The sequence below is a fragment of the Schistocerca americana genome, chromosome 3 (assembly GCF_021461395.2).
Source record: "Schistocerca americana isolate TAMUIC-IGC-003095 chromosome 3, iqSchAmer2.1, whole genome shotgun sequence".
In the NCBI taxonomy this organism is placed as follows: Eukaryota; Metazoa; Arthropoda; class Insecta; order Orthoptera; family Acrididae; genus Schistocerca; species Schistocerca americana.
In genome coordinates this window covers 876,615,475-876,629,987 of record NC_060121.1, presented here as the reverse complement: position 1 = coordinate 876,629,987, position 14,513 = coordinate 876,615,475, and the positions used below count along the sequence as shown (strand labels likewise).

The 14,513-nt window shown below is 40.1% G+C and overlaps 1 protein-coding gene across 1 annotated transcript in view; it reads right to left on the bottom strand.

The window, feature by feature from the left end:
* The window catches only part of LOC124605491 (forkhead box protein J3-like), a 62,405-nt gene that overhangs the window by 31,992 nt on the left and 15,900 nt on the right, over positions 1-14,513 (bottom strand). Inside the window, exons 2-5 of the mRNA XM_047137215.1 lie at positions 13,255-13,550; positions 8,900-9,023; positions 8,564-8,719; positions 2,085-2,259 (exon numbers count right to left, since the gene is read on the bottom strand). Of these exons, the coding sequence (XP_046993171.1) occupies positions 2,085-2,259; positions 8,564-8,719; positions 8,900-9,023; positions 13,255-13,460 (661 nt within the window). The 5' untranslated portion in view covers positions 13,461-13,550. The remainder of the gene's footprint in view (positions 1-2,084; positions 2,260-8,563; positions 8,720-8,899; positions 9,024-13,254; positions 13,551-14,513) is intronic.

The following is a 14,513-nucleotide window of genomic DNA, read 5'->3' as shown; positions in this document are numbered from 1 at the left end:
ACATTTAAATTGGCTGTTGCCTAAGCAAGCACTGCTAGTTCAGCTTTAATAGGTCTGGCTTGAAAATGGGCTTTGTAGTTCGATACTAGTGTCTGGAGGGTTATGTGCCTAGTAAGTGGATAAAGGATGGGAAAGATCCACCATGATTTAATAATGAAATTCAACAGATGCTGGGGAAGCAGAAGCTGTTGCAATCTCAGTTCAACAGCAAATGCACAAATTACGACAAGTGAAGGTTAGCAGGGATCTGTAGGTCAGTGGAAAGATCTATTCGTGAAGCATACAATAACTACCACTGTCACACCTTATCAGAAGATCTGGCAGAGAACCCAAGAAAATTCTTGTCTTGCGTAAAATCGCTAAGCAGGTCTAACTAAGGCTTCAATTCATCCCCTTGTCGATCAGTCTGGTGTGGCAGTTAAAGAAATCATTCACACAGAAGAATTGTACAAATATACCATCATTTGACAATCAGATAGACTTATATATGGATAACATCGTAAGGTGCATATCTAGCATAGAGAAGCAATTGAAAGATTTGAAAGCAAGTAATTCACTAGATCTGGATGGAATCCCACTTCGATTTTACAAAGAGTACCCTATGGCAATGGCCCACTACTTAGCTTGCATTTATTGTGAATCTCTCGCCCAGCACAAAGTCCCAAGCAACTGGAAAAAAGCTCAAATGACTCCAATATATAAGAAGGGTAAAAGAATGGACCCGCAAAATTACAGACCAATATCCCTAACTGCTTTTGCTGCAGAATCCTCGAACATATTCTCAGTTCGAATATAATAAACTTTCTTGAGACTGAGAAGCTTATATCCACAAACCAGGGTGGTTTTAGAAAGCATTGCTCGTGCAAAACTCAGCTTGTCATTTTCTCACGTACACTACAAACTATGGATGAAGGGCAACAGGCAGATTCCATATGTCTAGATTTCCGGAAAGCGTTTGATATGGTGGCCCACTGCAGGCTGTTAAAAAAAAATATGAGCATACAGAATAAGTTCATAGATATGTGAGTGGCTCAAAGACTTTTTAAGTAACAGACCCCAGTATGCTGTCCTTGATGGCGAGTGTTGGTCAGAGACAAGGATATTGTATGGAGTGCCCCAGAGAAGTGTGATAGGACCGCTGTTGTTCTCTACACACGTAAATGATATGGCGGACATGGTGGGCAGCTATCTGTGGTTGTTTGCTGATGATGCTGTGGTGTACAGTAATATGACAAGTTGAATGACTGTAGGAAGGTACACAATGATTCAGACAAAATTTCCAGTTTGTGTGATGAATGGCAGCTAGCCCTAGATGTGGAAAAATGCAAGTTAATGCACAAGATGAAATCTCTAATGTTCCAATACAGTATTTGTTGTGTCCTGTTTGATGCAGCCCAGTCATTTAAATACCTGGGCGTAACGTTGCAAAGCAATATGAGAGGGAACAAGCACATAAGAACAGTGGTAGGGAAGGTGAATGGTCAAATTTGGTTTATTGGGAGAATTTTTGGAAAGAGTGGTTCCTTGTACAGGAGACCACATATAGGACACTGGTGCAACCTATTCTTGAGAACTGCTCAAGTGTTTGGGATCCATATCAGATCAGACTGAAGGAAGACATCGAAGCAATTAGACTGAAGGAAGACATCAAAGCAATTCAGAGGTGGGCTGCTAGATTTGTTATTGATGTAGATGTAGCACCAGCATAATTAAACACAACCATGAACAAATTACAATACAGAATTTATGCTACACACTTGCTCTTAAACCAAACTCCTATCTGTTTCAGTGATGTCTTTCATCAAATGAATGTCACCACTGCCTTCACATCACTTCCTTCAAACAATGTCAGCATCTGACGCACTCAGAACCACCTACAATAGTACAGGTGACAATAGGAGAGTATGCCCTCGTTATTTAACCACATCCGCTAACCAGCTCCGCGTCATCAGTTAGCCCTTGCTTTACAAATTCCACAACACCGAAAAATAACTAACAACCTTCAATCCCATGTGGCATATCCTATCACCGACAAGAAGACAGCAGAAGTGTGTACAGCAGCAGCTACAGTTACTGTTACATACCAGAGAGGTCTGCAGAGTAGCCATGAATGGCAGTGGCATCTGCTACCTGCCAACCAGGTAGGGATGGCGTGGACGACACGGTTGGGCCGACAGCGCCAGCTGTGTACACGCAGTTGCTCAGGTCACTGCCCCCGCTCCCATTGCTGCCACACTCTGGGCTATACGGCACTGCTGCCTGTAATGTATATACACAGGAACACTGCTTATGGGTAAATTTCCATTGGGCAGCCACTGATGACAGAGATAATACAGTAACAGCACAGAAACATATCCACAAAATCCAGCAGCTCTAAAAAAATTCTGAAAATATATAACTATACTTATATATAACAATATGTAATATAAGACATGTGACCAGTGTCAGCAGCAAATTGGGTTTCTGTCCTAAAAGATGGACATAAAATTTCTAACTCATCTGTCACTCTCTCTTTATATAATCCAGAAAACTCACTAAAAGAAGTGTCCATCTGTAGCAGCTAAACATATTGATTATGGTGGGTTAAAAAGCTGTCAATAGCTATTTGTTCTCAGAAATCACCTAAAAGAAATTAAAGCTATTCTTAATCCCAAGGTTGGCTTGAACACTGCAGAACAAGATTTACCTATTCAATTACAGATGAGTCTACAGTTTAACATACACTCTGAAACACAGTGTAACTCATCATTTTTCACACAACAAGCATGCCAGAGGTGATGAGTGAAAGACAAAAATCCCAGAACTGAGTGGCAATCAAACCATGGATCTTTGGAATTGCAGTCTGGCACTTATGCATCGAGCCACACAGAATTCTACTATCTACCTCTGAATGTCAGCCACACACTAACTTCTCTGAAATCTGGCCTCAAGTACATATATCTATTTCATACCAAACATTCACTTCCCACTCCACTTATTAAATTGACAGCTTTGGCTCACTATGAATTCTTGCTGCATCCTTTGTAGTCTTTTCATTGTTACATCTTGGAATGATCAAATCTAACCTTCCTTACCTTATCCAGATAAAAGCCCCTCCAGTCAGTACAACTAGAAGGCCAGCCACCTGCAGAAGTCTTACCCCACCTAACAATAATCTCTGTGAACAGTGCTTTTTCCACTGTTGTTGTGAACTGATGCACACACTCAGTTGAAGGCCAACACAACTTGTACCTGGCTCCACCCATGATCCCACTGACGTATGTCAAATCCCCCTCCCTTGTGGTACATCGCTCGTCTCATCTCCATTTATAAACTTGAGCACTGTGGATGTCCAACAGTGGCTGGCACTGCAGAAATGACAAATCCTTGTAAACTAGTGCATTCACTTCACATGTAGAGCCAATTAACTTCAATCGCAGCTACCAAGCATTTCAATCTCAGAGTATACCCAATTCCCATTCTGCTTTAACCCACAATGTAGACTGTGCCTCTCTTTCTATTAGTTTCCTATTTCGTATTACCTCAGTAAACTCTGGCATTTCTTATGTAGGTGAACAGCTGATAACTCCATGGTTCCTCCACAGTCAGCTTTGAGTACGTCTTTACATGAGTGATTACATACACAAATCTGCAGTTCAAAGGTGCATAACCACAATGTAGAGTGACTGGTGACATCTGTATACGCTAAATCTTCTAAAATTAGCTGTCATTCTTTCCACGTCCCAAATTTTACAGTTAGAATATAGCACTTTCCTATATGCTGGCCTCAGTCTCTGCAACTGCTCTATTCACAATAAAGCACAGATCATCTACAGTATCTACAGTTCAACATCTTTCTTACAATACTGAACTTTTCAGACATTATTTTTGCTCCAATGAACAATTTCTGCCCCTCTCTCAAAGTACAATCTCAATGAGTGCTTTACCGAGCATTGTACTACAAACAAATCCTTTAGTACTGTGATATCCTTCAGATATCTGTTAATCAACCAAAGCAGATCTTTGAACATGTTCCTCAATAACACCTAAAACATTTTTCTCCAATCTGTTACTGTCAGATAATAAAGAGTGAGATGGCACCATAACAAATGGGCCAATGAAGACAGGCTATCACAGGTTCCCAGCAGTAGATGATGCTAAAGTTGCAGGCGACAGAGGAATACACCACACTGTGAGGTCCGGTAAATACACAGACAGGGCCTGTTTATGATCACTGCCACCAAGACAGTCATGTTGGCCTTCCCCAGAGACTATGGGTCTGGTTACGTATTCTGCAGACATGAGATATCAACATCATTTATTTAGATTTATTTAGTGTTACTGAGGGAGCAGTATCTTCCCCCCACCCTGCTTTCTTTTAGATTTATTTGTATTAAATTTATCTGGCATTACGCTGTTTAGTGACGGTTAATACAGTAAACGTGTCTACTGTTTGCTTGCCATGTTCCAAATCCCCGAAGTTTCTCCTTCTTGATGAGAGCTATGGAACATGATGGATGGAAGAGTGGATGAATGAATGAATGAACAACTATTGAACTTATTCTTGAAGATGGCTCAGAGCCATTTGTGGAAACAGGAAAATTAGGGCCAAAACATTACACAGATGACTCCTATGCACATTATGACAACTATTCTAGCCAAATGATGACACACTTCCATCGAGACCTTTCCAAGATGGCATACCTGGATACTCGGCACAGTCACAAAGATACAGAGATCCAGTACATTGGAGATCTATGTGTTTTTCACTGTAATCCCCCCCCCCTTTCCCAGTGCCCTTTTTCCCTCCTTCCTTGTGGATATTAATAACACAAACCACAAAATGTTTCTTATATTTCTTTGCTGCTCAGGTGTTCATTCTTAACTGAAATATTAGTTACTAGTCGGTCAGGATTTGTAAGACCGTCATTAACTAATCAAGTAACTTGAGAAGGGCAACAATAAAACTATGATGAGATGTATGACCAGTTACTGAAAGTCTTATGAAGTCTAACTGACTAGTAAATAATATATAAAAACAAAGATGAGGTGACTTACCGAACGAAAGCGCTGGCAGGTCGATAGACACACAAACAAACACAAACATACACACAAAATTCAAGCTTTCGCAACAAACTGTTGCCTCATCAGGAAAGAGGGAAGGAGAGGGAAAGACGGAAGGAAGTGGGTTTTAAGGGTGAGGGTAAGGAGTCATTCCAATCCCGGGAGCGGAAAGACTTACCTTAGGGGGAAAAAAGGACAGGTATACACTCGCACACACACACATATCCATCCACACATACAGACACAAGCAGACATATTTCAATGTCTGCTTTTGTCTGCTTTTAAACCGAAGTTTAACGAGTTCCTTCTAGCACTCATGTGGATGACGTCACACTTTTCGTTATTTAGGGTCAACTGTCACTTTTCGCACCATTCAGATATCTTTTCTAAATCGTTTTGCAATATGTTTTGATCTTCTGATGACTTTATTAGTCGATAAACGACAGCGTCATCTGCAAACAAGCGTAGACGGCTGCTTGGATTGTCTCCAAAATCGTTAATATAGATAAGGAACAGCAAAGGGCCTACTACCTTGGGGAACACCTGAAATCATTTCTGTTTTACTCGATAACTTTCCGTCAATTACTATGAACTGTGACCTCTCTGACAGGAAATCACAGATCCAGTCACATAACTAAGACGATATTCCATAAGCACGCAATTTCACTACGAGCCGCTAGTGTGGTACAGTGTTAAAAGCCTTCCGGAAATCCAGAAATACGGAATCGATCTGAAATCCCTTGTCAATAGCACTCAACATTTCATGTGAATAAAGAGCTAGTTGTGTTTCACAGGATCGATGTTTTCTAAATCCATCTTGGCTGTGTGTCAATAGACCGTTTTGTTCAAGGTAATTCATAATGTTCGAACACAATATATGTTCTAAAATCCTGCTGCATATTGATGTTAAGGATATGGGCCTGTAATTTAGTGGATTACTCTTACTACCTTTCTTGAATATTGGTGTAGCCTGTGCAACTTTCCAGTCTTTGCGTACGGATCTTTCATTGAGCAAACGGTTCTATATGATTGTTAAGTATGGAGCTAATGCATCAGCATACTCCTAAAGGAACCTAATTGGTATACAGTCTGGACCAGAAGACTTGCTTTTATTAAGCTATTTAAGTTGCTTCACTACTCCGAGGATATTTACTTCTACATTACTCATGTTGGCAGTTGTTCTCGATTCGAATTCTGGAATGTTTACTTCGTCTTCTTCTGTGAAGGCATTTCGGAAGGCTGATTTGGCAGCACTGTCTTCGATAGTACCTCCACTGCTATCGTGCAGAGAAGGCATTGATTGTTTCTTGCTGCTAACATACTTCACATACGACCAGAATCTCTTTGGATTTTCTGCCAGGTTTCAAGACAAAGTTTTTTGTGGAAACTGTTATAGGCATCTCGCATTGAAGTCCGCGCTAAATTTCGAGCTTCTGTAAAAGCTCGCCAATCTTGGGGATTTTGCGTCTGTTTAAATTTGGCATATTTGTTTTGTTGTTTCTGCAACAGTGTTCTAACTTATTTTGTGTACCAACGAGGATCAGTTCTGTCGTTTGTTAATTTATTTGGTATAAATCTCTCTGTTGCTGCTGATACTATTTCTTTGAATCCAAGCCACATCTGGTCTACACTTACATTATTAATTTGGAATGAGTGGAGACAGTCTCTTAGGAAGGCGTCAAGTGAATTTTCATCTGCTTTTTTGAACAGGTATTTTTTCACTTATTTTTTGAGGATTTAGGGATTACAATATTCAATCTCGCTACGACAACTCTGTGTTCACTAATCCCTGAATCGGTTTTGATGCTCTTAATTAACTCAGGATTATTTGTTGCTAAGAGGTCAAGTGTGTTTTCACAATGGTTTATTATTCACGTGGGCTCATGAACTAACTGCTCAAAATAATTTTCAGAAAATGCGTTTAGCACAATTTCGGATGATATTTTATGTGTACCTCTGGAATTAAACATGTATTTTCGCCAGCATATCAAGGATAAATCAAAGTCACCACCAACTGTTATTGTGTGAATCGGGTAGGTGTTTGAAACCAAACTCAAGTTTTCTTTGAACCTTTCAGCGACTGTATCATCTGAATTGGGAGGTCGGTAAAAGGATCCAATTGTTATTTTATTGCAGTTGCCAACAATGACCTCTGCCCACACTAACTCACAGGAAGTATCTACTTCAATTTCGCGACAAGATAAACTACTTCTGACAGCAACAAACATGCCACTGCCAACCATGTTTAGCCTATCCTATCGGAACACCATTAGGTTCTTCGCAAAAATTTCGGCTGAGCTTATATCCGGCTTTAGCCAGCTTTCAGTGCCTATAATGATTTGAGCATCAGTGCTTTCTATTGGCGCTTGGAGCTCTGGTACTTTCCCGACACAGATAAGACAATTTACAACTGTTATACCAATGGTTGTCTTCTTCCAGATTCCAACATATGACAACCAGATGGTGACTTCCTCTTGACACCCTTTTGCCAAATTGGGGAACCCACATGAAACAAAATAGCGAAAGTCACACCAATACCCCACATAACTTGTATTCCCTCACGTAACACAATTAGAGCTCTAATATTGGATCTGTTTATCACATACTCCTCCTCTTTTTTATCTCTTCACTATATTTTTACTTACCTAACTATTTACGCTAACTGCTCCTCCAAGTTGTCAGTTCTCCCATTGGCATTTCAAATTATTATCTTTCATGTCCTTAAACATTTAAATAAGTAATCTTTGCAACATGAAGGTAGATTCCTCGCTCTCCGGGTTTTATTATGAACACCATGACTTTTGCCCAAGTACAATGTTCACATTTGCCAACAAATTTTACAATGTTCATTTATTGAATATTCTAATATCACATAAATAATAAAACTGAGAATTTGCTTAGTAAGAATCTCTGATATCAATACTTTCCAAAGAGTAGTGTGCACAAGTTTTAAATCACAGTCCACCATGTCTTCTTCTGGCTTAAGTGTACATTTTAAAAGGAATTATCTGCCATTATTCATGATTGTTACTGTCTTGTACTCTTGGCTGGTACTGACACTGATGGATGCTTACGTACAACATAGGCATACTGATCCCATATTGTATTGTATCATGATAATTTAACAAATAATCTCATAATGTCAATTTACATTCAACTGCAGAATTCTTATTGGGATCAACACTGTTATTAATATACACGTTAAAGTCTTTACAGAAATTACGAATTCCATTGGTGAAGTGAGACTTGGCAGATCTTAGTTATCGTGAGAAAAGACGAAAAGATTTCGGTGTGAAATATTAGTATTATATTAATCTGTCAACCAGACTGTCACTTACATGGTTTACAGAACCTGCGGGATATAAATCGAGATCCGATTCAGAGATTAAAATTAACAATTCACTAGTATTTGTATCAACATATATGCAGTCACTATTCTTTTTGATTTTTGCTTCTTTTACATTCAACACAATACAAATCATTGTAAATATACAATATAACTTTATATTATAATCTTTACCTTAACTGCCTGAGTGCTTTTCTTCTTCTTGGTGAAAGATTCCTCTCGGCTAGAAGAATAATCAATACGCCAGTAGCTACCTTTCCCTGGATCGTCCTTTGAGCGAGCTACTTTTGTGAAACATTTGTTCAGTGACAGGTTGTGACGTATTGAATTCTGAAAACACAGTAAATCTCCCTGACGTCTCAAATCATATACCATTTAGTGTGAGAATACATATACAAAACAAAACCGTCAAGGTGGATGTCTTAAAGAAACATATCAGACTTACATAAAAGAAAAATATAATGACTTAGCATTGAATAGCTATCACAGATATTAATTCACTTAACTGACCTTCCACCCTGTACCTGCATCTCGATAGTATGGAAACTGCTGTATGATGAACTGATAAATCTCAGAAAGAGTCATTTTCCCTTTGGGAGCATTGCTGATTGCAAGGTGAATCAACTTCGCATAGCTGTGGAAGAAACAGTCATTGTGTAAATTTGATGTTAAGACACCTTTCATTAAAGCAAAGCAAAAATATCACTTCCAACAGTTCAAATTATTAAGCACATCCATTAAAAATACAATTGTGGCTGTAAATTAAATGAGAAACAAATCCTCATGGCATATGCATTACTGGATCACTTCTCTTCGCACACAAGATATCGTTACTGTGCAACCACAATTATCTACACCCCCCATCTCCCAATCTGAAAGCCTGGCCCTCCAGTAACTTGAAAAGTTCTTCAGGAACCACTGCTTAGGCCATTATTATACTATCAAATTTCTCAGTCAAAGATTTGATCAAAGATATGATGAAATATTCATCAAATTTATCTGACAAAGATCTTTGACACGGCACTAAACAGGGATATCACACTGTCAACATTTTTTTCATCAAAGTTCAAGATGTCTGACAACAACAACTTGTTATTAACCACAGCCGTTGCATGTACCACAATTGCACTGTGTGCACATGTAGAAGAGAAGTGGGGGGAAAACATACCTGGGTGAAGCCGTGGGTTTTACAACAAGACAATAAAAGCATTCAATGAAACTTGTTACGTGAGCTTGTAATGGAGGATGTCAAGTTGTACATAAATTATTTAAGAATGGATGAGCATACATTTCAGTATTTACTCAGTGAAGTGTATCCTCATATCACAAAGCACAATACTCACTTAAGAACTGCTATATCTGCAGAAGACAGGCTCACTGTAACACTCAGATTCCTTGCTACAGGAGAGGGTTAGGTTAAGTTAGGTCTCCAATCTTCTTAATCTATTTTTGTATTCAGGGTGCCTCAGATTGTAAAGCACCTCATCAGCTTCATACATCTCTATTAATTTTGTATTTGTTGGTACACACCAACTGTATTTACCGGCCATGTTTATAAACACACTACAGATGACAGAACGTTGCAATGATGCTAGCACTCCCCGTGGTAACATGTCACATTGCAGTGAACAGAAGACAAGCGACTTTTATGATCAAATCTACAGCAAGGCCCTAGATTTGATCAAATTTATTTGACGACAGACAAGATTTGACAATGTGCCCTATTGCACCATCCAACTTCTTTGACAAAAATATTTGACATATCAACTTTGACAAAGAAATTTGGTAGTGTAATACCGGCCTTAACAATATCTGTCCTATCCTCAACAATCTCCTCCAACCCCCCCCCCCCCCCCCCCCCGCCACACTCAAACCCCTCACAGAATGTAGACCCTGCCTTGCTGACCTTTTCCAACTGTCATGTTCCTGCAAACTCCCTCCCAATATTGTGTAAAATCCAGAATCCACATAAACCCAAAACACTGTTTCAAGTTACTCACAAAAAGCCTAAATCTCAGAGAAGTTTAGATCCTATATAAAGTCCTCACATTCAGCCCCACACAAAGAATTAATCATACTGGTCTCATCAAAGACCTACTCTCTTCCTCTCAAACCTTCAGGGGAAACAGTTGTTTGCCACCACTCCTCTCCAACCTAACCCAGTCAAAACCCAGCACTACACCATTGTTCTTGCAGGTCATACCTCTGCCCAACCGCTATTGTCCCCCACCCCCACCTAACCATGCAGTGATTCCTTACCTTCAGCTTGGCTTTGCCCTCCTTTCCTATATCCCTTCTTAAAAGCACAAACCTCTCTATAAAAGCATGAGTAGCCACCTACAACCTTAAAACAGAACCAAATCTGATTCTCTCCCCTGTAGGCAACAGCTTCGCCTCTGTTGTGATGAACAGCAGTGACTGCCTGACAGTAGGTGCCCACCAACTACCTGATAGCTCAACCTGCAAACCCTGTGATACCATCCCAAAAGTCCAACCTACAGTTCTGATTCAGATCCCTTGGCTCATCTCAGAACCTCTCCCCCACACCCATCTTCCTCCTCATCTCAATTACTGTCTCCACACTTGCCTCCTACATGCCTTCCAAAATAGATAAACTTAACCATGTTAGATGCATCATTGTAATTGGTTGTTGTTCTCCTCCAGAAAAAGTCTCAGCTCTTGTTGACCAATATTTAAAACCCAAAAAATGCATCCTAACTTCCCACATCAAGAATTCAAACCACTTTCTTCATCACCTCTCAACCATCCCCATCTCAATGCCACCTAGATCCCTGCTTGTCACTACTGCTGCCATCTAGCTATACACCAACATACTTTATGCACATGATGAATGGCAGACTGTGTGTGTGTGTGTGTGTGTGTGTGTGTGTGTGTGTGTGTGTGTGTGTGTGTGTGTGTGTGTGTGATGTATTTTATTGTTTATTTTTATTTTGGGCTAATCAGTATTGGACCACATGCCCATCTTCATTATAAACCTGTAAAATCACACCCTTACCCATATATACTTCTCATTTATCTATACATACTTCTAATTTGAAGGCAAGATAAAAAAAAAAGTCCACAGCACAATCATGGGCTTCTGCATGGCACCCTTATAAGCCAACCTAATCACCTAGAAAACACCTTCCTTCTAGCAACGTAACAATCCCAAATCTCTCATGTGGTTCTGGTTCATTGGTGATATATCTATGATCTGGATCCAAATCTCAACACAGGGTTGTAATGGGACATCCTACCCTAACAAAACTTTTCCTCAATAGTAGTAGTCGATACCAGTATTATTTTTCGAATTTTGGACAGGTTAATATTATCTCAGATGAAAACTTTCACATAATTTTATACACAGTATGCTATATTTCAAGTTAAAATTTATGAAAAGGAGCTATTTTATGAAATATTTTAGTTTCAATGTTATAATCAATAAGTATTAGTTCTGAATGTGCATTAAAATTTCTATTATTAATTACACATTCCTGTACTGTTTACTATGTTTACTACTGGATTCATTTATGAAACAATAATCAAAATTAATAATGTTATGAAAACTTGTAGGAATTCATTTAGAAGAATATTGTAAACCCTTTGGAATATTGTTATTTCCGCAGAGTGTGGGAGTCGTAAGCTTGCCTCTGATGTAATCGGATGTATTTTTGTATAATAGGCGCAAACAATGTAATTTTGGCTTTGTTAATGAAAAAATCAAAATACTGTATGATATACTGAAATGTGAGAAAATCAGTGGAAAATATATTTACGTCTACCTTGCCAGACACTGACCTCCATCTCCCTAATGGCTCCATAAAACATGTGCCTGTATCGAACTCACTGACAGCCAACAGTTATCTGTGTTCTAATAGCTGCCATCCCTTCCACACTAAAAAGCCTCTCTCATATAGTCCAGCCACCTGTGGATGGACAACCCTCTGCCCTGTATTCTGAAGGTCTTACTGAAACCTTTAAAGACAAGCATTACCCTCCAAATCTAGTCCGCATAAGATTTTCTGAGCCTTATCCACAGAAGCCTCTAATTCTCTGACTATCTCCAGCAACCAACTGCAGAGAAGCACCCTCCTCTCTACTCCCTCAGCACCCTGGACCAAAACAATTTAACCTTATCCTTCACTAGGCCTCTGATGGCTTATCATCGTCCCCAGAAATGAGGAGCATTCTTCCATAGCCCCTTCAACCCCACCCAAAGTGTTACTCCGCTGCAAAAACAATCTACGAAAGCTCCTAGTCCTCCATTATGACACACTTACTCCCAATCCCTTGCCACATGGGTCATGCCTCTGTGCAGGGCGTAGGTGCAAGTCCTGTGCAGTACACCCATCCAGCACATCCTATTCCCTTCCTGTCACAAGCTTATTCTGTCCAATCACAGGCAGGACCACCTGTGGTAGCAGACATATCATATGCTAGCTCTGATGGAATTTCTGTGCAGTCTATTAATTTAAGCATCACCACTAATCTGCTGTCCAACCAAATGAATGAACATTGCCAGCTGTGGCCAAGGGCAGTCCGCCATTCTTCGTTCTACTCTCCACTGCCTTTCTCCCCTTGCAGACTCTGGTGGAAGTATTTTATGCAGAGTTCAGAGAGAATTTGTCATCTTATTAAATCCTGTAATCTGAACGGTGATTACATAGGGAAGTATTACAAAAGTTTAGTTTTAAGATATTCTAGTACACTTTCTGTAGCTACCTTTTCTTTCTGAGCCCAACGAAGATTTCTTTCCAGGTAGATCTCACACTATTTCACTAGGGACTTATTGCAGGTATAATTCGGTTCAAACTATTTAATGATAAGATCACTCTGTTTCTACAGGCTGCAGATCGCTGCCTTACCTGAGAGGTGGCTTGCCATCCTTAGCTCTCGTGATGCCGGGAGGTGTGCACACCGTCCCCTCCACCCCATCTTCGGCAGCCCCATCGGCCTCTGTGCCGCCGCCCCCCACGGGAGGCGGAGTGGTGGGGCCAGTGCCTGCAGCGGCAGCCGCGCTCAACCGCGGCAGCCAGTCCACGGCGGTCAGGCTCCGGTCCAGGCCGGCCATCAGCCCCGCCGTCTCGCAGCCTGTCCACAGCAGCCCGTGTGCCGAAGCTGCACCTGTGCCCACATTCGGACTCCAACACACTCCTGCCACCTGTAACATGTCGTGACATAGTTGCAGGAATGGAGGTTCTCAAGGAATTAAAAGAATAATAATAATAACAATATTATTATTATTATTATTATTATTTTTACACTAAACCCTCACTGATCAGGCACTCGGTAGTCTGGTCTCTCTCCGTAATCTGGTCCACATCTAAAATAGCACACAACAATGAATTATTGTGCACAGCACTGTTGTTACTGAATTGCAATGTTAAACAATGCATTACGTATTTGAAATTGTGGCATTCTATACAGTGCAGCTTCATGTCTCTAAAAGGAAACATATTATGCTAGACTTCAAGCAGAAACTTGAAAATTTAGGTAAGTTGAACTGAGGTTCTCTGCAGAAAGCCACTGCTGCAGAGTACAATGATGGAAAAGCCACTATTTAAGACATTAAAAAGAAAGAAGGCTTTATTTGACAGTACACAACCAAATGAATAGGGAGTTGGGAAAACAGATGGTTTCGTCAAAGAGGGAGAATGAAGAACTGTACGTAGCTATTTATAGATGGTTCATACAACAACGCAGTAAAGTAATTCCAGTTATTGGCCTGATGGTAAAGGAAAAAGCAGTTGCAGTTTACAAACAACCTGTTGGTAATAATTTGTCTGCGGCAAGTGAGGGCTGGCTATCAAACTGCAAAAAACGACATTGTTTCCAGTAGCTGAAAGTCATCAGGGAAAGTTGCTCAGTTAACAAAAAAGATGCAGAGGGGTTTGCAAAGAAGATATGGAAGATAATAGAGGAAGAAGATTTAAATGCTGATGCCTTGTACAATGCTTATGAAACCAGACTCTTTTACAGGATGTTTCCCTGAAAAACATTACCTGCCAAGAATGAGAAGGACGCTCATGGGTACAAGCAACAGAAACAGTGCATAACATTAATGGTGTGTCTACATCTACATCTACATTTATACTCCGCAAGCCACCCAAAGGTGTGTGGCGGA